The sequence below is a fragment of the Pelodiscus sinensis genome, unplaced genomic scaffold (assembly GCF_049634645.1).
Source record: "Pelodiscus sinensis isolate JC-2024 unplaced genomic scaffold, ASM4963464v1 ctg125, whole genome shotgun sequence".
NCBI classification, from domain to species: Eukaryota; Metazoa; Chordata; order Testudines; family Trionychidae; genus Pelodiscus; species Pelodiscus sinensis.
Genome location: NW_027465977.1, coordinates 142,603 through 167,500, shown reverse-complemented (window position 1 = coordinate 167,500; position 24,898 = coordinate 142,603). Strand labels below are relative to the sequence as shown.

General features: G+C 68.3%; 3 protein-coding genes across 10 annotated transcripts; 2 read left to right on the top strand and 1 right to left on the bottom strand.

Moving 5' to 3' along the window:
- The first annotated feature begins 975 nt into the window (after positions 1-975).
- DNAAF3 (dynein axonemal assembly factor 3) lies at positions 976-18,341 on the top strand. Of its 3 annotated transcripts, XM_075917575.1 has the most exons (13): positions 976-1,127; positions 1,420-1,562; positions 3,509-3,602; positions 3,748-3,905; positions 5,321-5,497; positions 7,568-7,690; positions 8,145-8,267; positions 8,420-8,582; positions 8,720-8,834; positions 10,042-10,116; positions 10,202-10,465; positions 17,691-17,703; positions 18,180-18,341. In XM_075917575.1, the coding sequence occupies exons 1-11, from the start codon at positions 1,043-1,045 to the stop codon at positions 10,458-10,460; spliced, it is 1,515 nt and encodes a 504-aa protein (XP_075773690.1). In that variant the 5' UTR covers positions 976-1,042; the 3' UTR covers positions 10,461-10,465; positions 17,691-17,703; positions 18,180-18,341. The 3 variants fall into 3 exon arrangements, 2 of the variants coding, with proteins under 2 accessions (XP_075773690.1, XP_075773689.1); XR_012899983.1 differs by lacking the exons at positions 17,691-17,703; positions 18,180-18,341 and having other exon boundaries at positions 3,485-3,602; positions 8,709-8,834; positions 10,202-10,337; XM_075917574.1 differs by lacking the exons at positions 17,691-17,703; positions 18,180-18,341 and having other exon boundaries at positions 3,485-3,602; positions 10,202-10,497.
- Positions 10,434-24,781, bottom strand: LOC102452892 (galactoside alpha-(1,2)-fucosyltransferase 2-like). 3 transcript variants are annotated; one of them, XM_075917578.1, is made up of 2 exons: positions 24,236-24,781; positions 10,434-12,645 (listed from the first exon to the last, which is right to left on the bottom strand). In XM_075917578.1, exons 1-2 carry the CDS (start codon positions 24,405-24,407, stop codon positions 11,594-11,596), a joined length of 1,224 nt encoding a protein of 407 aa, XP_075773693.1. In that variant the 5' UTR covers positions 24,408-24,781; the 3' UTR covers positions 10,434-11,593. The 3 variants fall into 3 exon arrangements, with proteins under 3 accessions (XP_075773693.1, XP_075773691.1, XP_075773692.1); XM_075917576.1 differs by lacking the exon at positions 24,236-24,781 and adding an exon at positions 12,819-14,315; XM_075917577.1 differs by lacking the exon at positions 10,434-12,645 and adding an exon at positions 22,560-24,109.
- LOC142825612 (troponin I, cardiac muscle-like) lies at positions 17,359-21,992 on the top strand. Of its 4 annotated transcripts, none has more exons than XM_075917583.1 (9): positions 17,359-17,384; positions 17,691-17,703; positions 18,180-18,341; positions 18,657-18,698; positions 19,485-19,616; positions 19,742-19,831; positions 20,673-20,849; positions 20,959-21,064; positions 21,828-21,992. In XM_075917583.1, exons 1-8 carry the CDS (start codon positions 17,374-17,376, stop codon positions 21,058-21,060), a joined length of 729 nt encoding a protein of 242 aa, XP_075773698.1. In that variant the 5' UTR covers positions 17,359-17,373; the 3' UTR covers positions 21,061-21,064; positions 21,828-21,992. The 4 variants fall into 4 exon arrangements, with proteins under 4 accessions (XP_075773698.1, XP_075773695.1, XP_075773697.1 ...); XM_075917580.1 differs by having other exon boundaries at positions 17,691-17,769; XM_075917582.1 differs by having other exon boundaries at positions 17,691-17,769; positions 21,825-21,992.
- Positions 24,782-24,898: the final 117 nt, after the last annotated feature.

Genomic DNA, 24,898 nt, shown 5'->3' with positions numbered 1-24,898 from the left:
AAGCGGGCGGGGCTCTGGGAAAAGGGGGAGGGGCTCTGGGGCGGGGAGGGGCGGGGCTCTGGGAAAGGGGGAGGGGCTCTGGGGCGGGGAGGGGCGGGGCTCTGGCGAAGGGGCGGGGTGTACCGCCGGGGCCCTGTAAGGAAGCGGAGGCCCCGTTGCCATAGCGACCGCGTCCCGCGGCGCAACCGAGCCGTCACGCCCTGACCCCGCCCCGCTGCGGCGGGTGGGCCCTGAGCCCGGTCTCTCTGCCCATTGGTCCAGAGCCCTGCCCGTCACAGGGAGGCGGGGCCTGGGGGGGCAGCAAGGTAGGGTGAGCGCGCGAGGAGGGGGTTAATGGGGCACGGGGGGACAGTAGGTGGGGGGTTAAAGAAGCCTAAAGGTTGGGGGGTGGGAGCGGGGGGGGGAGGTTGAGGGGAGGGGAGGGGAAGCGGGGGGGGGGCGGAGGGAAGGTGGGGGTGGGGAGAAGGGGGGACAGAGGGAAGGTGGGGGAGGGGAAGTGGGGGGGGCCGAGGGAAGGTGGGGGAGGGGAGGGTGGGGGTGGGGAGAAGGGGGGGCAGAGGGAAGGTGGGGGAGGGGAAGCGGGGGGGCGGAGGGAAGGTGGGGGAGGGGAAGCGGGGGGCGGAGGGAAGGTGGGGGAGGGGAGGGTGGGGGTGGGGAGAAGGGGAGCAGAGGGAAGGTGGAGGAGGGGAGGGTGGGGGTGGGGAGAAGGGGGGCAGAGGGAAGGTGGGGGAGGGGAGGGTGGGGGTGGGGAGAAGGGGGGGCAGAGGGAAGGTGGGGGAGGGGAGAAGGGGAGCAGAGGGAAGGTGGGGGAGGGTGGGGGTGGGGAGAAGGGGAGCAGAGGGAAGGTGGAGGAGGGGAGGGTGGGGGTGGGGAGAAGGGGGGGCAGAGGGAAGGTGGGGGAGGGGAGGGTGGGGGTGGGGAGAAGGGGGGGCAGAGGGAAGGTGGGGGAGGGGAGAAGGGGGGGCAGAGGGAAGGTGGGGGAGGGTGGCCCCCCAGCAGTGCAGGACCCAGTCCCACAGAGCCGTCTCTTTGTGTTACAGCCATGACAACGGGCGCGGGCTGCGGCGACGGCTTCGGCACGACCTGCTGGTGGGGCTTCTCCCCCGCGCTCGACCTGCAGAGGGAATGTGGGTCCCTTCTCTGTCCTACGTTAGTGCCTGGGAGCCCCACCTCTGGACTAGCTCGCTACTCCTCTCCCCCCCGCCCCGCCTCCGGGGCTAGGCGCTGTCCAGACCCAGAGCAAGGAAAACCCCTGCCCAAAAGAGCTGACAGACCATCTCTTCACCCCTCCCTGTCTCTGGGGTGGGGCACAGGGTGGGTGTGCAGGGCCCTTTGTCCGGCCCTGGGATGCGGCCCCTCTGGGGTCGAGCAGGGGATGGATGTGCAGGGCCGAGATGTACCCAGTCTGTTCCCCTGCAGGTCTGGAGAGCTCCCTGGCCCATCTGTGCCTGTCTCAGGATGACCTGCCTGAGCTCAATATCCTGCTGGTGGGCTCTGTGGACGGCCGGCACGTCCTCAGGACCATGAGCCAAGCCCACCGCTGGCCGCAGAGAAGGATCAATGTAGGTGTCTCCCCGTCTCCGCTGCCCTAGCTGGCATGGGGCAGAGGTGGTGTCGTGCTCAGAACGCAGGAGTGAACAGGCAGGTCTCTGGAGAGCTGGGTCTTCTTCCCAGCTCAGGGAGGGGAGCGAGGTCTAGTGGTTAGAGCTGGACGTAGGGGGGAGCCGGGGCCCAGGACTCAAGCCCTGTGGCCAACCCTGCCCCGCATTTGGAAAGGGTTTCAGGAGCCCAATGCCCCAGCCCAGCCTTTCCCCCTGCGCTCGGCCGCGTTCCCGGGTCAGCGGAGGCTGCGGCGAGGGCCCCGCAGCGTTTCTGAGCTGGCGTCAGGACTCATCAGGCTGACGGGCGAGACGGGGACAGTTTCTTCCGCGGGGCATCCTGAAGCTGGCGACACGTGTGGCACCGGGCGGGGGGGGGGGGCACTGAGCAAGGGGAGAGCTGTTCCGGCTGCCAGGCCTCCTCTCGCAGCCCCCCAATGCTTCTCGAAACTCCCCCCAGGAGAGGGTCACTCCCAGCCCGTCCCTGAGCCCTGCTCCCCAGGCTGCCAGAGGAGGGCTGGGGGCGTCAGTACCCATCAGGTTATTTTAGGGGGAGAGACAGGCTTAGAATACAAGTGTGAGGAGACATCTAGGGGGTTCTCTGACCCCTGGCACCTCTGTGGGGCTGGAGCAGCCCGAGCAACCCTGCCCCAGCTGGCACCCAGCCTGTCTCGTCGCAGTGGGAGAGATCTGGGCTGGATATTAGGAAAACCGGTGTCTCAGCAGGTGGGGAAGCCCTGGCAGGTTCATCTCCATCCCTAGAGGTTTTTAAGGCCCAGCCTGACAAAGCCCTGGCTGGGGTGATGTAGTCGGCAGCGTTGGTCCTACTTTGGGCAGGGGCTGGACTCGACGGCCTCTTGAGGACTCTTCCAACCCTAATCTGCTGTGATTCTGTGCCCCGCTCCCCACAGCGCCCACTGCTGGGAAAGGTGGGGCTGGCATAGCCGGGAGCTCCCCCCACAGCCAATGTGCCTGCCCCGCTCCCCACAGCGCCCACTGCTGGGAAAGGTGGGGCTGGCATAGCCGGGAGCTCCCCCCACAGCCAATGTGCCTGCCCCGCTCTCCACAGCGCCCCCTGCTGGGAGAGATGAGGCTGGAGTAGCCAGGTGTTCCCCCCACAGCCAATGCGCCTGCCCCACTCTCCACAGCACCCCCTGCTGGGAGAAGTGGGTCTGGCATAACCAGGAGCTCCCCCCACAGCCAATGTACCTGCCCCACTCCCCACAGCGCCCCCTTCTGAGAGAGGTGGTGCTAGAGTAGCCAGGTGTTCTCCACACAGCTAATGCGCCTGCCCCACTCCCCACAGCACCCCCTGCTGGGAGAGGTGGGGCTGGCATAGCCGGGAGCTCCCCATTTCACAAGAGGAGCTCTGTACTGCAGAAGTGACAGTCTGGCCTAGTGGGTGTTGTAGGCACAGTTGAGGCTGGACTGTAGGAACGTGTATCAGGGTCCATCATGCCACAGGATCCCAAAGTTCCTTGCCAGCTTGCCATTGTGTTCATGTGGCACCGAGGTGCGGCAGGGGGCCGGCTACACAGGAACCAGTGTCCTCTGTAAGCGGAGTGCTCGGTCGGCTACCCAGGAGAGTCAGGTGCTGCCCAGCTGATTAGCAGAGCGCCCACAGCTGGCAGCCTGTGTGTCACATGGTGGTGCACATCTGCACTTACTTTGGTGCACACAACATTTATTCCACACATGGATGGCAAAAATTAGAGGAAACACTGATGGGGACCAATCTCCCGGCTCTGACGTGGCTCATCTAGGGTGTTGCGCAGGGGCTAGCTATCTGGGCCCCCCTCTCTTGGCTGCAGGGTGCAGTGTAGGGGCTGGCTACATGAAATTTCTCCAACCTGCCCCTGCATGGATGCCAACTCCCGCCAGGGCAGCTTGGTTTCTTTCCCGCTTCTCAGTTCTACATCGTGGAGAATAACCTCGAGGCACTGGGCCGGCAGCTGCTCTTTCTCAGCCTTGCCCTGGAACCCCCAGAGAAAATGGGGCTGCAAGGTAAAGGGCCCTAACCCCCTTCCCTGACCAGTAGGTCCCACTCCCCTCCCAGAGTTGGGGATAGAATCCAGGAGTCCAGGCTCCCAGTCCTGGGCTGGGGGGGGGAGGGCCCTCTGACGGCAGCACCCGCCTCTCCGCTCTGCAGAGAAGAGCGAGATGTTCCTGGAGCTGCTGGGGAACAGCCTGATCCGCAGCTCGACGGCCGCCTACCTGCAGGAGAAATCGGACCTGTTCATCCGCTACGCCACGGACCCGGACTTCCAGCAGCGCCACCTGGGGGCCCTGGACATGTCGGCTGTGAAGGTGGGTCCCTGCCACTTCCCACCAGCCTTCCTGGGAGCTGCCTTAGTGGTTAGAGCAGACATGGCTCTCGGCCTGCTGGGAAATAAAACACCACCCCAGAGTCTTATGGGAACTGTAGTTCAGGTGCTTCATACTTGCTGTGGGCCAGCCCCCACCCCAGACTACGTCTCCCAAGATGCACCACAGTCTCACTGGCCATCCATTGTGGCAGTGGCCAGCCTGTTCTGCCTCATGGGAGTTGTAGTCTCATGAACATACACTCACTCCTCATTAATATATATGGTGCTATACCTATCCCATAGCGCTGGAAGGGACCTTGAGAGGCCATCAAGTCCAGTCCCCTGCCCTCCAGCAGGACCAAGTACCATCCCTGACAGATTTGCCCCAGATTCCCTAAATGGCCCCCTTACAGGTTGAACTCACAACCCTGGGTTTAGTAGGCCAATGCTCAACCCACTGAGCTACCCTTCTTTAATGTTTGCCTCCGATCCCAATTGGGGGCTTGGGGGATAATGCAGAGCTACAGAACCCAGGGGCTCGCCGGGGAAACTGGGCAGTGGGGACTGTGGAAAAGATTTGCTGTCGTGGTGGGGAAACCCCACGCCCTGGGTGGCACTGGGGGAACCTCTGGGGAAGCAGAGAGGTTGGTGGGTGTCTGGATCCGGCCCTGGGGTGACGCTGTGGGAATCCTGCGCCCAGCTCTGGGCCCTGTGGTTCCCGGGGATGCAGGGAGCCAGGGGGCATGACCGGCAGGTTAGAAACCTGCTGGAGAGCGAGAGGCCTGGAGCGCCGGCTGCTTAGCTGAGCAGACACGGACCAGGGGGACCGGATCCCTGGCCCTGGGGACCGATGTGGGGGACAAATATTCCCTAGTGCAGTGTTTCTTAAACTCTGTTCAACGGAGTTCAAAATGGCTGCCCTTAAAGGGGCAGGCAACTTTTTTTTTTTTTTTTTTTTTGCTCAATAACTCCCCCTCCCCCAACTTTTTTTTCCCCTCACCAAAAAATCCTTGGTGTTCCTCATTAAAAACAAAATATTGTTTGGTGTTCCTCAGTCTTAAAAAGTTTAAGAAACTCTGCCCTAGTGGGCTCCTGGGGGGGCAGAGGAAAGCCGACGCCAAGCCGACGTCTGGTCACTGAAGCGAGGTAAATCCAGACCAGAAAGAGCGTCCGTGTGTGACGGTGGCAAGTCGTTAACCATCGGCCTGATTTACGGAGCGCTGTGGGGGCGCATCTGTCAGCGGCGGGTTCTCAGGCCTGCTGGGCGGGTTCCGTGAAAGCTCTGCTCTGGGGATTCTCCCAGGCTGCTCCCTGGTCTGCGGGGGGAGGACTAGGCCCGCTGCCCCCCCGGCCTGGCAGGGTAGTCACTGCGGGGCAGCTCCCAGGCTGAGCCTCAGGCGTCCCTCTGGCCAACAGTTCAAGGAGCGGGACCAGCTCGAGGGCATCTTCCGGTTCTGGAGCAACCCGGACCCGCAGGCCTTCCCGATCGCCCGGCTCTGGGACCTGCGGGTCCGGCAGTACCTGGGCACCCGCTACGACGCCCGCCGCGGCGTGTGCGACTGGGACCTCACCATGAAGCTGCACGAACGCGGGGTGAGCCACAGCAGGGGAGGGGGGAGAGTGCTCCACTGGGTGCAGCAATATGTGCAGGGGGTGGGACGGGGGCCCGGCAGGGGGCACTGGGCTGCGGAGAACGGGGCGGGGGCCCGGCAGGGGGCGCTGGGCTGTGGGGAACGGGGCGGGGGCCCGGCAGGGGGCGCTGGGCTGCGGGGAACGGGGCGGGGGCCCGGCAGCGGGCTCTGGGCTGCGGGGAACGGGGCGGGGGCCCAGCAGCGGGCTCTGGGCTGCGGGGAACGGGGCGGGGGCCCAGCAGCGGGCTCTGGGCTGCGGGGAACGGGGCGGGGGCCCGGCAGCGGGCTCTGGGCTGCGGGGAACGGGGCGGGGGCCCGGCAGCGGGCTCTGGGCTGCGGGGAACGGGGCGGGGGCCCGGCAGCGGGCTCTGGGCTGCGGGGAACGGGGCGGGGGCCCGGCAGGGGGCTCTGGGCTGCGGGGAACGGGGCGGGGGCCCGGCAGGGCGCTCTGGGGAGTAGGGTGGGGGCGGGGGCCCGGCAGGGGGCTCTGGGCTGCGGGGAACGGGGCGGGGGCCCGGCAGGGGGCTCTGGGGAGTAGGGTGGGGGCGGGGGCCCGGCAGGGGGCTCTGGGCTGCGGGGAACGGGGCGGGGGCCCGGCAGGGGGCTCTGGGGAGTAGGGTGGGGGCGGGGGCCCGGCAGGGGGCGCTGGGCTGCGGGGAACGGGGTGGGGCCCCGGCAGGGGGCGCTGGGCTGTGGGGAACGGGGCGGGGGCCCGGCAGGGGGCGCTGGGCTGCGGGGAACGGGGCGGGGGCCCGGCAGCGGGCTCTGGGCTGCGGGGAACGGGGCGGGGGCCCAGCAGCGGGCTCTGGGCTGCGGGGAACGGGGCGGGGGCCCGGCAGGGGGCTCTGGGGAGTAGGGTGGGGGCGGGGGCCCGGCAGGGGGCGCTGGGCTGCGGGGAACGGGGCGGGGGCCCAGCAGGGGGCGCTGGGCTGCGGGGAACGGGGCGGGGGCCCAGCAGGGGGCGCTGGGCTGCGGGGAACGGGGCGGGGGCCCGGCAGGGGGCGCTGGGCTGCGGGGAACGGGGCGGGGGCCCAGCAGGGGGCGCTGGGCTGCGGGGAACGGGGCGGGGGCCCGGCAGGGGGCTCTGGGCTGCGGGGAACGGGGCGGGGGCCCGGCAGGGGGCTCTGGGGAGTAGGGTGGGGGCGGGGGCCCGGCAGGGGGCTCTGGGCTGCGGGGAACGGGGCGGGGGCCCGGCAGGGGGCTCTGGGGAGTAGGGTGGGGGCGGGGGCCCGGCAGGGGGCTCTGGGCTGTGGGGAACGGGGCGGGGGCCCGGCAGGGGGCTCTGGGGAGTAGGGTGGGGGCGGGGGCCCGGCAGGGGGCTCTGGGCTGCGGGGAACGGGGCGGGGGCCCGGCAGGGGGCTCTGGGGAGTAGGGTGGGGGCGGGGGCCCGGCAGGGGGCTCTGGGCTGCGGGGAACGGGGCGGGGGCCCGGCAGGGGGCTCTGGGGAGTAGGGTGGGGGCGGGGGCCCGGCAGGGGGCTCTGGGCTGTGGGGAACGGGGCGGGGGCCCGGCAGGGGGCTCTGGGCTGCGGGGAACGGGGCGGGGGCCCGGCAGGGGGCTCTGGGGAGTAGGGTGGGGGCGGGGGCCCGGCAGGGGGCTCTGGGCTGCGGGGAACGGGGCAGGGGCCCGGCAGGGGGCGCTGGGCTGCGGGGAACGGAGCGGGGGCCCGGCAGGGGGCTCTGGGGAGTAGGGTGGGGGCGGGGGCCCGGCAGGGGGCTCTGGGCTGCGGGGAACGGGGTGGGGGCCCGGCAGGGGCGCTGGGCTGCGGGGAACGGGGCGGGGGCCCGGCAGGGGGCTCTGGGGAGTAGGGTGGGGGCGGGGGCCCGGCAGGGGGCTCTGGGCTGCGGGGAACGGGGTGGGGGCCCGGCAGGGGCGCTGGGCTGCGGGGAACGGGGCGGGGGCCCGGCAGGGGGCGCTGGGCTGCGGGGAACGGGGCGGGGGCCCGGCAGGGGGCTCTGGGGAGCAGGGTGGGGGCGGGTGGGCTGTCTCCTGGCAGGTAGGGCTGGCCCCTCACCATCCTTCCTGCCCTACAGGCCAGAGCCATCGGCAGCCGTGAGTTCTCCCGCTGGCGGGACACGGGGGTGGCGTTTGAGCTGCGGGAGGGCGTCTACGACGTCCCCAACAAAACCTTGGCCTCCGGGAGGCTCCTGAGACACGTGAGCCCCGGGGCGGCTGGGGGGAATCCCTGGGTTTGGGGACCGAGCGGGGGTGGGGATCCCTGGGCTGCCGTAGGCTGGGGAAATGGGGGGGGGTCTCAGGTGGGCCAGGGAGCTGGCGTAGGCTGGGGAAATGGGGGGGGTCTCCGATGGGCCGGGGGCCTGGTGTGGCTGGGGAAACGGGGAGGTCTCAGATGGGCCGGGGGGCTGGCGTGGCTGGGGAAACGGGGGGGTCTCTGATGGGCGGGGGGCTGGGGATACGGGGGGTCTCTGATGGGCCGGGGGCCGGGGATACGGGGGGGTCTCCGATGGGCGGGGGGCCGGGGATACGGGGGGGTCTCCGATGGGCGGGGGGCCGGGGATACGGGGGGGTCTCCGATGGGCGGGGGGCCGGGGATACGGGGGGGTCTCCGATGGGCGGGGGCTGGGTAACGCACTGCCTCCCTCCTCCCAGAAGGGGGAGCTGGTGCCGGCCCGGGGGTACTGGGGCGACATCGCCACGGGGCCTTATATCCCCTTCGGGATCGAGTCCGAGGAGCCGAGTCTGCTGAGAACCGTCAACGGGCTCCCCGCCAAGGTAGGGGGAGGCGCCCCAGGGGCAGGGCCTGTGGGGAGAGGTCCCCCCAGTGCATGAGGAGCCCGCGGAGGGACCTGGGGAAGCCCCCCGATCTTGGGGGGATGGGGCAGGATTGTGGGGCTCCCCCTCCTCTCTCTCCTCTGCGTTGCCAGAGTGCCCAGGAGATCTCCTTGTTCAACGTCACGGCCCTGTTCCACGAGCTGGCAGCCCGGGCCCCCTACGCCGCCCCGCCGCCCTCCCCCGAGGGGGCCTGTGGGGCAGCCCCGGCCCAGGAGAGCCCTGCCCCAAGTCCAGATCCCGGCCTCCAGGATGCGGGTGAGTCCTTGTGCCGTGGGAGGGGGATTTGGGGAGCTCCTGCCACCGGCCAGTCCACGTCTGGGGCCCCACGGCTGTGGGGACTCCCCCTCCCCCACGTCCTAGCCGCATGCTGATCAGTGGTAGGTTCCCCCCAGATGCTGCCGGCCCCAGCCCCGTCCGGATTCACTTCCTGCCGCTCAGCTGCACGGCCCGGCTGCCCCACAGGAGCCAGTATCACCAGCACTTCCACCTGCTCTACTTCTCCTGCAGGTAGGGGGCGGACGGCCGGGCGCTGGGGGTCAGAGTTGGGGGTGGGGATCAGAGCGGGGGACAGATGTTAAGGGGTGGGGGTTAGAGTGGGGGCTGGGGGTTAGAACAGGAGGTGCAGGGTCAGAGGAGGGGGAGCGGGGGTTAGAGTGGGGGGGTTCAGGAGCTAGAGTGAAGGGGCGGGGAGGGGCGGGGTTCAAAGCAGGGGGGCGGGGGTTAGAGCAAGGGAAAGGGGGCCAGAGCAGGGGGCGGGGAACTGGAGCGGGGGGCTGGGGAATTAGAGCAGGTGTGGGGGGGGGTCAGAGCAGGGGGCGGGGGGCCGGAGCGGGGGGCTGGGGAATTAGAGCAGGTGGGGGGGGTCAGAGCGGGGGGGCGGGGTTCAGAGCGGGGGGGCGGGGGTCAGAGCAGGGGGCGGGGGGCCGGAGCGGGGGGCTGGGGAATTAGAGCAGGTGTGGGGGGGTCAGAGCAGGGGGCGGGGGGCCGGAGCGGGGGGCTGGGGAATTAGAGCAGGTGGGGGGGGTCAGAGCGGGGGGGCGGGGTTCAGAGCGGGGGGGCGGGGGTCAGAGCAGGGGGCGGGGGGCCGGAGTGGGGGGCTGGGGAATTAGAGCAGGTGTGGGGGGGTCAGAGCAGGGGGCGGGGGGCCGGAGCGGGGGGCTGGGGAATTAGAGCAGGTGGGGGGGGTCAGAGCGGGGGGGCGGGGTTCAGAGCGGGAGGGCGGGGGTCAGAGCAGGGGGCGGGGTTCAGAGCGGGAGGGCGGGGGTCAGAGAGCAGGGGGCGGGGTTCAGAGCGGGGGGGCGGGGGTCAGAGAGCAGGGGGCGGGGTTCAGAGCGGGGGGGCGGGGGTCAGAGCAGGGGGCGGGGTTCAGAGCGGGAGGGCGGGGGTCAGAGAGCAGGGGGCGGGGTTCAGAGCGGGGGGGCGGGGGTCAGAGCAGGGGGCGGGGTTCAGAGCGGGGGGGCGGGGGTCAGAGCAGGGGGCGGGGGGCCGGAGCGGGGGGCTGGGGCCGGAGCGGGGGGGCGGGGGTCAGAGCAGGGGGCGGGGTTCAGAGCGGAGGGGCGGGGGTCAGAGCAGGGGGCGGGGTTCAGAGCGGGGGGGCAGGGGTCAGAGCAGGGGGCGGGGGGCCGGAGCGGGGGGCCCGGGCCCTTGGGTCCCACCCCCGGCTCCGGGGGAGCAGGTCCCTGCCCCGGCCATACCAGCGGTGCCCTGCCCGCAGCATGGTGCACGCCCTGAGCCCGGAGCTGCAGCGGGTCCCCGCCCCCGGCGCCACGCTCCTCACTGAGCTCCCCAGGTGAGTGCCGGCCGGGGGGCCCCGCCGGGGCCGATCAGCCCCCCCCCCCCCGCCTCGTCTCCCCCTGACCGCCCCATTCCCACAGCTTCCTGCCCGACGTGCGGAAGGAGCAGGCGGACGCCTTCCTGGCCAGGGTGACGGCCCTGGCCGCCGGGGCCGGCTTCGCGCCGCAGGGGACGCCGGACGGACAGAGCCGGGCCTGGGCCCGCTTCCAGCGCCAGCAGGGGGAGCCCGAGGGGGCCCCTCTCCATTGCTCCCCTGGCTCCCCATGCCCCCCAGGGGATGGCGCCCCACACACGCACCCTCCCGTCTCCCACGGCCCCGCCCCGGGGAGGGACAGATGAACAAGGTTGGACTGGAAATAAACCCCCTTGGAGTCTGGGTGCCGGTGGTTTGCTGTGGGGAAGGGAGCGGGGTGGGGGCCCAGCAGGGGGCGCTCTCCCTGCAGGCAGTGCTGGCCCCATGGCCCAGGGCAGCGCTAGAGGGTGCTGGGCCGTGAGGGGCAGGGCAGGAGGCCGGGGGGGGGGGCTGGAACATGAGGGATGGGGCAAGGGGGGGCACTGGGCTGTGAGGGGCGGGGCAGGGAGCTAATGGGGGGCTGGGCCGTGAGGGGCAGGGGACAAGGGGGGTCTGCACCGTGAGGGGCAGGGCAGGGGACCGGCGGGGCTGAACCGTGAGGGATGGGGAAAGGGGGGGCGCTGGGCCGTGAGGGACGGGGCAGGGGACAAGGGGGGGCTGGGCCATGAGGGGTGGGCGGGGCAGCCCCCATCGGCTCTACCCACTAGACCCCACTCCCCTCCCCAGGGCTGGAGAAAACAACCCAGGAGTCCTGGCTGTAACCACTAGACCCCCCTGTCCGCCCACCGCTAGGGATACAAACACAAGCGGGATCATTGTGCCCTGCCTGTTCACCAAAGGTGCACCTGGTCTCCCGGATCCTGCGATGTTCCCCTGTCCCTGCCCCCCCCGAGATCCCAGCTCCCCTGCCCCTAGGAGCCGTGGCTCCCGGTTCCCCACGGCGGCTCTCGGCACCCTCGGGAAGGCACACGGGTGTATTTCAGGCAGGGGGAGGCGTTCACAAGCCGCCAGCAGCAGCCGGGGAAGGGAACGGTACCAACCCAACAGTCCTAGAACGCCGCCGGCCAACGCTTGTCAAGAGTCACCTTTCCCGGCTCCTCACGTTGCTTCTCCCCCCTCCTGGGGCCTGAACCCCCATGTCCTGGGCCCAGCCCCATTGCTCCTCACCCTGCAGCCCCCTCGCCACCCAGCACCGAGGGCAGAACCCAGGAGACCTGGATCCCGGACCCTGCCTCTAGGAACACCCCCGGGTCTGTGGCTCCTCCGTGAGGGGCTCTGACCACACCGACCCAGCTCCAGTCTGCCCCGATCTCCCCAGCCCAGCTCGCCCGGCCCTGTCCTCAGCCCACGGCCAAGCCACGGCGGGTGGATCCCGTTGGCAGCCCGTGGCCGAGCTCCGTTAGCCAGACGTCCCGCCCCGCAGCGGGGAGAGGTCGGCCTCGATCCCGATCCACTCGGGCAGGAAGGCGGCTTCCGGCTTGAAGAGCTGGAGGAAGGGGGAATCGGGGAGGGTGTAGTTGGCCAAGTAGATGGTCTCCCCCCCAGCCAGGTAGGCGGCCCAGATGCCGAAGGTCCCGATGGTCATGATCGTGTGGTTGCAATGGGCCAAGAGAGCGAAATCCCTCCCCGGCGACGACTCCTTCCCGTCCCCCGAGAAATACACGTCCCCCCGCGAGGCGTCAATGTTCTCCCGGCACCAGTCCATCCCGTTGCTGGTCACCACGAAGACCGGCTCCTGGTACCTGGCCCGGAAGTAGCCCATGGCCTTGTCCAGGTAGGCCTTGTCCGCCACCACCCCTTTCCAACGCTGGGGCATCTCCCAGACGTAGTCCCCCCTCCGGACGTGGACCCCCACGTAGGTCACGTTCCGGCGCTGCCCACGCAGCCTGGCCAGGTACCGGTTGGCCTCCTCCCTGACGTGGTCGTGGAAGGAGAATTCCTGGCGGATCTCCTGCCGGAGGTGGTGGTAGAAGGTCCAGGAGCAGGGGTAGCCCGTGAGCCGGACGTATTTCCCCTCGATGTGCCTGTACTCCTCCGACATCCAGTCGTGGAGCCAGTAATCCCTCCAGGGGATGAGCCAGATCTTGTATCTGGAGAGCACGGGCAGGGTGATGCGGAAGAGCGGGGCCAGCTGCTGGTGCATCTCCGGCGGGATGTAGGCCTGGCGCCCGTTCATCTTGGCCAGGGCGTAGAGGGTGGCGTATTCCCCCATCTGGTTCCCCAGGCGCCCTGCGGAGTTCACGGTCCACATGCCCCGCTCCGTGGCAGGAGGCTGCCCTTGGGGGGACATCACAGGGTCCCAGGGAGAGAGGAACTTCCTCGGCAGGTGTAGGAGGATGGAAAGGCCCATGACTGCCAGCAGGTAGACGGAGATCAAGAGGACTTGCCGGGGAGAGACGCTACCAGTCGGGAATTTCATGGATCCGAGCAGCAGCAGGGAGTGGTCCTGTCCTATGCAGGGATAGAGCAAGAATTTGAGACCCACATCAACGGGGCAAAATGGTGCCTGCCTTGTGCTTGTAAGAAGCACCCGGGGTCTTCCTCGGGGGAAAGGCTGATGCCGGCAAAGCCGTTTGCATTTACTCCCACTCGCCCGCGGTCCCACCAATCAATGTTTTATTTACCAGTGTTTGGTCCGTGGCCAGGCAGGCTGATCCCGGGCGGAGGAGTGGGGGCTCTCTCCATCCGGACCGATGCTCCCATATTTGGCTGGACGTCCCTCCAAAAGGATGGCGAAAGTTGTTCCTTCGGGGAGCTGGTTTCCTTCCCTGGAAGCAGGAAGTTTTGCATCGTCATGCTGTTTCTGACGCGCGTTGTTGCCGGCTGCTTCTCTGGCTCTGTGTTTGCTTCGCTCCGCCCTGCGAAGCCGCTGTGATCAGACAGATCTTGTCCCCTCTGATACATAGTTGGCTATTCCCTCCGGGTCCTGGGGGCCATCCTGCCCTCTCGTGGGGTGTAGAAATCTGTGGCCCCTTCTACTAAGTTGGCTCCTTCCCCCGCAGGGCGTCATGTAGGGGGGCTGGAGCCCCTAAAGTTCCCCCCCTGGATTCGGTCTCCTCAGAGTGGCGCGCCCTGTTCCTAAGCGCAACAGCGTGTGAGCGGGGGGCAGCCTTGCCTTGGGGCGGGGAGTTTGAACAAGCAGAGGGAGGCGGGGGATTACGGAGGAGGAAAGGCCGGGCACGCCAGCCACTGCAGGATCCTTAGAGCCGCAAGCACCGAGAAGTGGGGCGCCCCCGGGCCCTGCACCCCCGTCCGCAGGCAGACGGGACGCCCAGCCAGCAGGGAGAACAAAGTGAATTGCTTCTTGGGGACACAGCGTAGCACAGGCTTGTCTGCACAGGGGCAGGAGCAGCCAGCCCCCCCCAGCGTGGGGAGAGGGCGGCCCAGAGCCAGGGGCCTGCCCCCCATCTCTGCCCCCCAGCCGGCGAGACTCGCTCAGCCGCCCATCTCTGTCCCTCCAGCCTTTGTCCAGCTTGCCCAGCAAAAGGTGTCACCTGGTTACACCCCCTCCAGGCTCAGGGTACCCAGCAGGGGTCGGGGGGGGGCAATGGGTATACGGGCTCCTGGAGGGAGGGAAGGAGACAGGCTCTGGCCCTAGCCGGGGAGCCAGGGGGACCTGGCTGCTAAGGAGCTGGAGGCCCAAGGCAGAGCAGGGCTGGGGCAAGGCAGGCGGAGCTGGGGAGCTCTGGCCTGGCCTGAGGCAAGGCCTGAGGGGGCTGCCGGGGGGCCCAAGGGTCGGCAAAGGCAGCAGGGGTCCGGTCTGTGCCTGTGGCTGTCGGGTGCCACCACCTCGGGTCAGGGTCAGCTCCGTGCCCGCGTCCCAGCACCCGGTCCCCTTCCTCCCGCCTCCCCCGGGGCACGAGGCTCTCGCCCCCCAGGGGCAGCCCTGCCCCCACCTTGGACCCCTAAAAACGTGCGTCTGGAGCATCAGGCCCCCCAGAGAATCTGTCTGGAGAGACTCACCCCCCCCGACCCGAGCCTGCCAGCCCCTCCCGCCTGGGCAGCCTGCCCCTCCTCCAGCCCCACCCAGTTACCCCCGGGAGGGCCCGGTTTGCCCGGAGCTTGGGGCCTCTGCCCACAGTGGTGCCAGTGGGGGTCCCGTCGGCCCTTCTTGGCGGGCTTGCTCGTGCGCCAGGCCTCGCAAAGCTTGTCGGGGGGGGGACCTGTGCACGCCGTGATGGGGGGGGAGTGAGTGCATGAGGGGGGCAGACTGAGGACAGAGGCGTCAGCGGTGTTACTGGGCATGCTCAGAACAAGCCACGCACCAAATGTCAGCGAAGGAATGAAGAGCATTTTCTTAGTCTCTTTCTGCACCGTTTATGGACATGAACATACTCCCTCCCCCTCCCCTCCCCAATCCTTTAGTCATGTCTTTTCCAAGCGGAAAACTTGGCTGTGCCTCAGTTTCCCCACTTTGCCTAGCCCATCCCTCGGTGCTTCCTGACCTGGCCCAGCATTCCAGCCCCTCCCCCCCGCCCTCCCGTGCGGGGTTTTCTAGAGTCCCACTTTGGAGGGGACTCCCCTTCTCAGTCCCCGGTGTGGGCCACCTTCCTGCCCCAGATTGGTGGGCCAACTGCCCCAGCAGGGCTGGAGGGCCAATGTCCTCCGTGTGCACTGCGGGGGGGTGGCCCCAGCCCCCTCAACCCACCTGTGGAGATGTTCCCCCAGCAGGCTGGCGACCCCCTTGGAGGTGAGACCTGGGCCCGGTGTGGCCAGATCCTTAGCCTCAGTCCTGCGCGCTTGGCCGAATGCCGCTCGGGTCCCGGCAGGGGTCAGACAGCGGAGCCGGTCTGTGGGGTCGGTCGGGAGCAGATGGCAAGCCCTCTCCAAGGCGGGGAGGTCGGCATCAGTGTCCTCCCCATCCCTGAACTGGGGCAGCAGCTTAGAGACCAGCCCCCCCCCCCCCCCCGCCAGCACTGCCATCCCCGGGCCCCTCTCCACGTCCACTGGGCAAGCCCTCTGGGCCCGTCTCACCTCCAACTCCAGCCCCTGCTTCTGCTGCGCGGCAGGATCGTCTGCCAGCCGCCGCTCCTGCAGCTCCAGCCCCTTTGCTTCCAGCTCCGGTTTGGGGTTAAGACGGGCAGCGCAGCGCCCGGCCCCGCCAGCAGGGGGCAGCAGGGACATGCAGGGCGCAGAGCCCAGCCCCCCCAGTAGGGGGCGCTAGGGACACGCAGAGCCCGGCCTTGCCAGCAGGGGGTGGCAGGGACATGCAGGGCACAGGGCCCAGCCCCACCAGCAGGGGGTGCCAGGGACATGCAGGGCGCAGAGCCCAGCCCCCCCAGTAGGGGGCGCTAGGGACACGCAGAGCCCGGCCTTGCCAGCAGGGGGTGGCAGGGACATGCAGGGCACAGGGCCCAGCCCCACCAGCAGGGGGTGCCAGGGACACGCAGAGCCCAGCCTTGCCAGCAGCGGGTGGCAGGGACATGCAGGGCACAGGGCCCAGCCCCACCAGCAGGGGGTGCTAGGGACACGCAGAGCCCGGCCTTGCCAGCAGGGGGTGGCAGGGACATGCAGGGCACAGGGCCCAGCCCCACCAGCAGGGGGTGCCAGGGACACACAGGGCCCGGCTCCACCAGCAAGGGGCTGAAGGGACACACAGACACACACACACACCCTTTGAGCACAGGGACACACACACATCTGGGAGAGACACAACAGGCGGCAGTAGCAGACAGGGACTGGGACACACGCACAGTGTGGGGCGGCTAGATACACCCTGGAGCAGAGGGACACACACCCAGGGACAGAAACACAACCGGGAACGCAGGGAGACAAAGGGACACACATACAAAGGGAAGGGCACAGCAGGATGGACAGCCCGTAGATGGACAGAGAAGGATACACAGCAGGGGGCAGTCACTCTCACACACGCACACACACACACATATAGAACTTGGGACACACACGCAGAAAAGAGCACACCCAGAAATACCACATACAAACATAAAGGAAGAAATATACACACACACAGGTACACACACACACACGCAGAAGGGAACATATACACAAACAAGGACACACGCACGCAGCAGGGACATACCCACCCAAGGACACACAGACAGGAATACACACCCACACCCAGAGAGGAACACACATAATCACCCCGGGACACACACAAACACCGAGGGGGACTCATACATAGGGACACACAGACAGGAATATACACCCATAGGAACACCCATACACATCCAAGGACACTCCCACAACCCTAACCCACCCAGGAACACACACACAGGAATACACATATCCACAGAGAAGAATACACACCCAAGGGCTCACACAGAGGAATACACATGAACATACAGACACACACACAGGAGAATACACGCTCAGGGACACACACACGCACACACAGATAAATACACAGACCCCTGACTCCAGGACACACACACACGGCCAGAGACACACATACAGAGGAATACACATAGAACACACACACAGAATCATAGAACCCTACAAACCCAGGGAGACCCCCCCCAAGAATACACAGACACAGAGGAACATGCTTTCGCACAGGGACAGACACACCACACACAGGGACACACACACACACAAAGCCAGGTCCAACGCCCCCCCTGCCTCCCTCGGAGCCGGCCCCAGCCCCACGCTGCCGCTGGACTCTCCAGTAACCCAACCGAGCCCAGGAGGGGCCCCACCTGCCCCCCATTGGCCCCCAGAGGGTTTGGACGGAAGGGGCCCCCTGACCTCCAGGGGGAGGGACGGGAGGGGCTCTGAGGGGGACTGGCTGCCGGGGGATATTTTGAGCCCTGCCCCGTCCAACACCCCCGAAATCTGCCCCAACCCCCGCCCTTCGCAGCATCTTTGGGCTCCGGCTGGCTCCTGCCCAGCTCCGCCCGCGCCCCGGAAGTGCAGGGGGATCCCCCGCCCCACCCCCACCCCGAGCCGGCTCCAGCCTCAGGCCGGCCCCAGGGCAGCACTCGGGGGGTTTATATTTAGCTTCACCCTCTTAGGGGCTTATCAGCCCGAGCGCCTCCCGCCCCAAATAGGGGCAAAGCAGCCAGGCCCGAGGCAGATAACGGGTCTGAGGCAGAGTCCAACCCCCGCCCCCCTCCAGCCAGGCCCTGCCCCATTCCCGGAGGCCGGACCCCACCCCGTGCAGGGCAAATCATATTTTCCGTCTTCCCCTCCCAGCTCTTCCCAGGGCAGTCGCGGCGGGACATGGCAGACGAGTGAGTAGCGCGGGGTTTTGACCCGTCTGCCTCCGGGAGGGGTGTGGGGCCTAGTGGTTAGAGCAGCTGCGCTGGGAACCTGGGTTCTCTCCCCTCCTGGGGGGTGGGGGATGAGGCCTGGGGGATACAGCAGTGGGGAGCCCAACCCATGGGACTTTCGTGGGGGTGTGTCTCTGCCCCACTGTGTGCCTCAGTTTCCCTGTGTACAGAGAGGGCAAATCCCTGACTTGTGGGGGTGGAGAAGCAGAAAGGGGAGGGGGGAGGGGCTGCCGGCACCTAATCCCCTTTGTCTTTCTGTCTCCGCAGGGAGGACGTCACCGTAAGGAGGAGCCGGGGCCTCTCTCCCCTGCGATGCCTGGGGGGGATTTCTGAGGGGGGCGGTTATGTGAGATCCAAGCCCTTTTCATCACCTGCCCTGCTGGGCCCAGATCAGAACCAGCGGCCCCTGGAGGGGACAGTCCTCTGCCCCATGCCCCGACCCCCTGAGCCAGCCAGGCCCTGCCCTGGGGTCGGGGGTGGGGGGAAGCCGGCACCCCCTGGAGGGGACAAGCCCCTGCCCCATCCCCCGCCTCCCTGAGCCACCCAGCCTACTACTATAGATACTCTCCTGGAATTTACCCCCTGCTAAGTCCCCCCTTTGTGACCCCCTGCACCCCGGTAAATGACTCCGCCCACTTTCCAAACTGTTTCGGGTCGTTGCCTGTACTGGGGGGGGGGGGGGTTCGCGTCCCTGCCCCCACTCCCAAGGGCAGCCCGGCCCCTCGGTGCAAACCCTGACAGCCTGACCCCCCCCAGTACGAGGAGGAGGACGAGGATGTGGTGGAGGAGGAAGAAGAGGCCACTGAGGAGGAACCGGAGCCCCCCAAGCCGGCCCCCCCGCCGCCAGCCGCCAGGCCACCCCTCCGGCGCAAATCCTCTGCCAACTACCGGGCCTACGCGACGGAGCCGCACGTCAAGGTGGGCGCCGGGCCCGGGCCACGTCTCCCCACCCCCGAGTCCTGGGGCTGGCTCCTGGCTCCGCCCCAGACTCCCTCGCAGTGGGGCAGGTCTGGGCAGTGCCCAGTGGGACAGGGCCCATGGGGCAGGGCTCAGAGCGGGGAGGGGGTCTGGGCAGTGCCCATGGGGCAGGGCTCAGAGCGGGCAGGGGGTCTGGGCAGCACCCATGGGGCAGGGCCCTGGGGTCGGGGTTGTCAGGGGGTCTGGGCAGTGCCCATGGGGCAGGGCCCTGCTCACTGGTACCTTATAAAAAGTCTCTGGCTTGTTCTAATGCAGAGAAAATCCAAGATCACAGCTTCTCGGAAACTGCAGCTCAAGGTAACGTCTCAGGCGTCCTGTCCGGCTGCAGGGGGGCAGGGAGGTGGGACGCCGGGTCGATGGGCCCATGGCGGGGGAGGCAGGAGGCCGGGTTGATGGGCCCGTGGGGAGGCAGGAGGCCGGGTTGATGGGCCCATGGCGGGGGAGGCGAGAGGGTGGGTCGATGGGCTAGGAGTCAAAGCTAGGACTATAACAGAGTTTAAAGAGAAGCTAGATAATTTCCTGGAGATTAGGTCCATAAAAGGCTATTAGCCAGGGGATAAAATGGTGTCCTTGGCCTCTGTTTGTCAGAGGCTGGAGAGAGATGGCAGGAGACAAATCGCTTGATCATTGTCTTCGGTCCACCCTCTCTGGGGCACCTGGTGCTGGCCACTGTCGGCAGACAGGCTACTGGGCTAGATGGACCTTTGGTCTGACCCAGTACGGCCGTTCTTATGTTCTTATGATGGGCCACTGGAGAGGCAGGAGGCCGAGTCGATGGGCCCGTGGGGAGGCGGGAGGCTGGGTCGATGGGCCCGTGGGGAGGCAGGAGGCCAGATTGATGGGCCCGTGAGGAGGCGGGAGGCCGGGTCAATGGGCCCCTGGGGAGGCAGGAAGCCAGGTTGATGGGCCCCTGGGGAGGCGGGAGGCCAGGTTGATGGTCCTGTGGGGAGGCGGGAGGCTGGGTCAATGGGCCAGTGGGGAGACGGGAGGCCAGGTTGTTGGGCCCCTGGGGAGGCAGGAGGCCGGGTCGATGGGCCTGTGTGTCAGACAGGGGGTGTCAGCCAGCCCCTCTCACACCTGCAGACGCTGATGCTGCAGATGGCAAAGCAGGAGCTGGAGCAGGAGGAGGAGGAGCGGGGCCTGGAGAAGCAGCGGTACCTGGCCGAGCGCTGCGCCCCACTCGCCCTGGCCAGCCTGCCCCTGGCTGAGCTGCAGGTACCCCCTGGGCAGGGCGGGGGGGGGGGGGTCACTGGGGCGCTGAGGGACCGGCTGGGCCAGAGGGTTGCGGGGGGCGGGGCAGGAACCGTTTTATCTCCCCCCACGGCACTGTCCCCCGGCAGGAGCTGTGCCGGGAGCTGCACGCCCGCGTGGACCGCGTGGACGAGGAGCGCTACGACATGCAGGTTCGGGTCAGCAAGAGCATCAACGAGGTACGGCCGGGGGCGGGGCTGGTGCCCTTCCGCCCCCACCCGCCCAGACCCCGGCAAGCCGCCCGGCCCCCCTGCGCAAGGGTCCTGGAGCCCAGCGCCAGCCCCCAGGGGCAATAACTGCAATGGCCACTAGATGGTGCTGCAGGGCTGGGAGTTAGCCCCGCCCCTTGCGCTCCGCCCACCAACTCCCGCCCCCTGCAGCCCAGCGCCCCCTGCTGGGCCCCTCCCCCACCAAACGCAGCCCATCACCCCCTGCCGGGCCCCCACCATGTCCCCCGCAGCCCAGTGCCCCCTGCTGGGCCCCTCCCCCACCAAACGCAGCCCATCACCCCCTGCCAGGCCTTCGCCCTACCCCCTGCAGCCCAGCGCCCCCTGCTGGGCCCCTCCCCCACCAAACGCAGCCCATCACCCCCTGCCGGGCCCCCACCATGTCCCCCGCAGCCCAGTGCCCCCTGCTGGGCCCCTCCCCCACCAAACGCAGCCCATCACCCCCTGCCAGGCCTTCGCCCCACCCCCTGCAGCCCAGCAACCCCTGTTGGGTCCCTGCCACACCCCCCGCACCTCAGCCCCCTGCCAGGCGCCCGCACCTCCCCCCGCAGCCCAACCCCCTGCCGGGTCCCTGCCCCACCCTCCGCAGCCCAGCCCCCTCTGAGGCCCCCCTCCCCAGGGCCCCCTGCGGCCCAGTGCCCCCTCTTGGGCCCCGGCCCTGCTCCTCGCAGCCCAATCCCCTGCCAGGCCCCCACCCCGCCCCCCGCAGCTCAGCGCCCCCAGCGGTCCCCCCCCACCCTAGCGCCCCCTTTTGTTGCCTGACCCCTCCCCCATTCTGTTCCCCTCCCCCCAGATCGAGGATCTGAACCAGAAAATCTTCGACCTGCGGGGGAAGTTCAAGCGCCCGGCGCTGCGGCGGGTCCGGCTCTCGGCCGACGCCATGATGCAGGCCCTGCTGGGCTCCAAGCACAAGGTGTCCATGGACCTGCGGGCCAGCCTCAAGCAGGTCAAGAAAGACGACGCCGAGAAGGTGAGGAGGGGAGAGGGGTGGGACGGGGGAAGGGGCAGGCCGGGCGCAGGGGGAGCAGGGAATTGTCCCCCCCACCGATATCAGGTCTGACCCTCCCCTCCCCCCGCAGGAGAACCGGGAAGTGGGCGACTGGCGCAAGAACATCGACGCCATGAGCGGCATGGAGGGCCGGAAGAAGAAATTCGAGACCTCGGGCGCTGGGCAGGGCTGAGCAGGTGAAACCCCCCATCCCCGTGTGCCCCACAGCGCCCCCTGCTGGGCGAGGCCGGGCTGGGTCAGAGGGAGCCTTCCCCAGCACCAGGACCCCTGCCCTGTGCCCCACAGCGCCCCCTGCTGGGCGAGGCCGGGCTGGGTCAGAGGGAGCCTTCCCCACCGCCAGGACCCCTGTCCTGTGCCCCACAGCGCCCCCTGCTGGGCGAGGCCGGGCTGGGTCAGAGGGAGCCTTCCCCACCGCCAGGACCCCTGCCCTGTGCCCCACAGCGCCCCCTGCTGGGCGAGGCCGGGCTGGGTCAGAGGGAGCCTTCCCCACCGCCAGGACCCCTGCCCTGTGCCCCACAGCGCCCCCTGCTGGGCGAGGCCGGGCTGGGTCAGAGGGAGCCTTCCCCACCGCCAGGACCCCTGTCCTGTGCCCCACAGCGCCCCCTGCTGGGCGAGGCCGGGCTGGGTCAGAGGGAGCCTTCCCCCACTGCCAGGACCCCTGTCCTCTGCCCCATAGCGCCCCCTGCTGGGCGAGGCCGGGCTGGGTCAGAGGGAGCCTTCCCCACCGCCAGGACCCCTGCCCCACAGCGCCCCCTGCTGGGCGAGGCTGGGCTGGGTCAGAGGGAGCCTTCCCCACTGCCAGGACCCCTGCCCCACAGCGCCCTCCGCTGGCAGATGTGGGGCTGGGGGGGCCCAGCTCAGACAGGGCGCAAGGCCGGGGCGGCGACGTTTCTTCTGTGGTTTCAGTTTCCTCTTCGCCTTTCTGTGTCCTTCCGGCAGGAGCAGAGACTCGTAGACGGGCGGGGGAGGAAGAAACGAAGGACCCCAGATCTGCCCCCCCCCGTCGGACCCCTCCCTGCCCCCCATTCCCTCCCCCCAAGGACTGCCCTGCCACACCCCTCGCAGGACCCCCCCCCTCCCCAATAAAACCTCTCTGAGCATCGCGGCCGTTGGTGCGTCCGTCTGTCCCGGGAGAGGGAGCTGCACAGGGGTCCCCAGGGCCGGGGATGGGACCGGCAGGGGCTGCAGGTGGGACTGAGGGGCCCCGGCAGGACTAGGGGGCCCAGACCCCTCCCACTAACTCCCCCCCGGCCAGGAGGAGGCTCTGTCCCCAGCTGGGGTTACTAATCCGAAGAGCCCGGGGTCCACGGCGGAAGAGGCTCCCCTGGGTGTCGGGCACCCCTCCCCCCACCAGGCTCTGCCCCGTCCCTACCTGCCCTGCCTGCCGGGGAGAGCCCCCCCCCGCTCAGCCCGCTGCAGCTCAGCCCCCCAAGTGGCGCTCCACATCCGGGCACTCCCCATCCAGTTCGCCCCACCCCCACCTGCCCCACCGTACCTGCCACTGCAGGGCCTGAGGCCCGGCCTGCCCAGCCCCGCGCCCGCAGCTCTAACCACTACACCCTCCTCCCCTCCGGGAGCCGGGAATAGACCCTGCCGCTCTCTGCCCACTCGCCCCCCCTTGGGTCGGCACGGGGGGGGGGGGCCCACCCGCAGCCAGAGGAGACTCCGCCGGCCAGTAGAGAGACGGTTTATTGCTCCCCAGAGACACGGCGGCTCTCGGCACTCTCGGGAAGGCACACGGGTGTATTTCAGGCAGGGGGAGGCGTTCACAAGCCGCCAGCAGCAGCCGGGGAAGGGAACGGTACCAACCCAACAGTCCTAGAACGCCGCCGGCCAACGCTTGTCAAGAGTCACCTTTCCTGGCTCCTCACGTTGCTTCTCCCCCCTCCTGGGGCCTGAACCCCCATGTCCTGGGCCCAGCCCCATTGCTCCTCACCCTGCAGCCCCCTCGCCACCCAGCACCGAGGGCAGAACCCAGGAGACCTGGATCCCCGGACCCTGCCTCTAGGAACACCCCCGGGTCTGTGGCTCCTCCGTGAGGGGCTCTGACCACACCGACCCAGCTCCAGTCTGCCCCGATCTCCCCAGCCCAGCTCGCCCGGCCCTGTCCTCAGCCCACGGCCAAGCCACGGCGGGTGGATCCCGTTAGCAGCCCGTGGCCGAGCTCCGTTAGCCAGACGTCCCGCCCCGCAGCGGGGAGAGGTCGGCCTCGATCCCGATCCACTCGGGCAGGAAGGCGGCTTCCGGCTTGAAGAGCTGGAGGAAGGGGGAATCGGGGAGGGTGTAGTTGGCCAAGTAGATGGTCTCCCCCCCGGCCAGGTAGGCGGCCCAGATGCCGAAGGTCCCGATGGTCATGATCGTGTGGTTGCAATGGGCCAAGAGAGCGAAATCCCTCCCCGGCGACGACTCCTTCCCGTCCCCCGAGAAATACACGTCCCCCCGCGAGGCGTCAATGTTCTCCCGGCACCAGTCCATCCCGTTGCTGGTCACCACGAAGACCGGCTCCTGGTACCTGGCCCGGAAGTAGCCCATGGCCTTGTCCAGGTAGGCCTTGTCCGCCACCACCCCTTTCCAACGCTGGGGCATCACCCAGACGTAGTCCCCCCTCCGGACGTGGACCCCCACGTAGGTCACGTTCCGGCGCTGCCCACGCAGCCTGGCCAGGTACCGGTTGGCCTCCTCCCTGACGTGGTCGTGGAAGGAGAATTCCTGGCGGATCTCCTGCCGGAGGTGGTGGTAGAAGGTCCAGGAGCAGGGGTAGCCCGTGAGCCGGACGTATTTCCCCTCGATGTGCCTGTACTCCTCCGACATCCAGTCGTGGAGCCAGTAATCCCTCCAGAGGGTGGTCCAGACCTGGTATCTGGAGAGCACGGGCAGGGTGATGCGGAAGAGCGGGGCCAGCTGCTGGTGCATCTCCGGCGGGATGTAGGCCTGGTGCCCGTTCATCTTGGCCAGGGCGTAGAGGGTGGCGTATTCCCCCATCTGGTTCCCCAGGCGCCCCATGGAGTTCACGGTCCACATGCCCCGCTCCGTGGCAGGAGGCTGCCCTTGGGGGGACATCACAGGGTCCCAGGGAGAGAGGAACTTCCTCGGCAGGTGTAGGAAGATGGAGAGGCCCATGACTGCCAGTAGGTAGACGGAGACCAAGAGGACTTGCCGGGGAGAGACACTACAAGTCGGGAATTTCATGGATCCGAGCAGCAGCAGGGAGTGGTCCTGTCCTATGCAGGGATAGAGCAAGAATTTGAGACCCACATCAACGGGGCAAAATGGTGCCTGCCTTGTGCCTCACGCCAGCATTTGTTCCTGCCCTCGCCCGCGGTCCCACCAATCAATGTTTTATTTACCAGTGTTGGGTCCGTGGCCAGGCAGGCTGATCCCGGGCGGAGGAGTGGGGGCTCTCTCCGTCCGGACTGTTGGTCCCGCCTGTGGCAGGACGTCCCTCCGAAAGGATGGCGAAAGTTGCTCCTTCGGAGAGCTGGTTTCCTTCCCTGGGAGCAGGAAGTTTTGCATCGTCATGCTGTGTTACTCATGGACGTTGTTGCCGGCTGCTTCTCTGGCTCCGAGTTTCCTTTGCCCCGCCCTGCGAAGCCGCTGTGATCAGACAGATCTTGTCCCCTCTGATAAACAGTTACCCCTTCCTGCAAGGTCCTGAGCCAATGGCGGCCCCTCAATTCGGGCAAACTAGGCGGTCGCTTAGGGCGCCAAGATAAAGAGCCGTCGAGGGCTTTGGAGGCGGGGACGCCGATCGCGCGTTTCGCTTTGGGCACCAGTTGCCGGCAGCTCGTCTAGGGCCGCGCCTGGTCCTGGGGTGCCGGTTGGAGCCCGCTGGACACATGCCCCCTCCCCGCACTGAGGCGACGGCTGGCTGCTCCTGGGGTTTCCTGTTGGAGCTGGGTCCTGAGGTTGAAGATGTCACGCTGATGCGGTTGCAGTAGCTTCCTGTTCGGTTGAAGGAGACGGGGGTTCAGGGCTGTGTCTCACGCTGTGAAGGAGGAGGGGGGGGGAGC

What these genes read in the sequence shown, in the direction of transcription:
- DNAAF3 (XM_075917574.1), top strand. Translation starts at nt 1,043, where the DNA reads ATGACAACGGGCGCGGGCTGCGGCGACGGCTTCGGCACGACCTGCTGG. An exon ending in GGCCGCAGAGAAGGATCAAT is followed by an intron (nt 1,563 to 3,484) that starts GTAGGTGTCTCC and finishes CCGCCAGGGCAG; the next exon opens with CTTGGTTTCTTTCCCGCTTC. An exon ending in TGAAGCTGCACGAACGCGGG is followed by an intron (nt 5,498 to 7,567) that starts GTGAGCCACAGC and finishes CCTGCCCTACAG; the next exon opens with GCCAGAGCCATCGGCAGCCG.
- LOC142825612 (XM_075917580.1), top strand. An exon ending in TGCCCCTGGCTGAGCTGCAG is followed by an intron (nt 19,617 to 19,741) that starts GTACCCCCTGGG and finishes GTCCCCCGGCAG; the next exon opens with GAGCTGTGCCGGGAGCTGCA. An exon ending in AGAAAGACGACGCCGAGAAG is followed by an intron (nt 20,850 to 20,958) that starts GTGAGGAGGGGA and finishes CTCCCCCCGCAG; the next exon opens with GAGAACCGGGAAGTGGGCGA.
- LOC102452892 (XM_075917576.1), bottom strand. Translation starts at nt 13,098, where the DNA reads ATGTATCAGAGGGGACAAGATCTGTCTGATCACAGCGGCTTCGCAGGG. An exon ending in TGGCCACGGACCAAACACTG is followed by an intron (nt 12,646 to 12,818) that starts GTAAATAAAACA and finishes ATCCCTGCATAG; the next exon opens with GACAGGACCACTCCCTGCTG.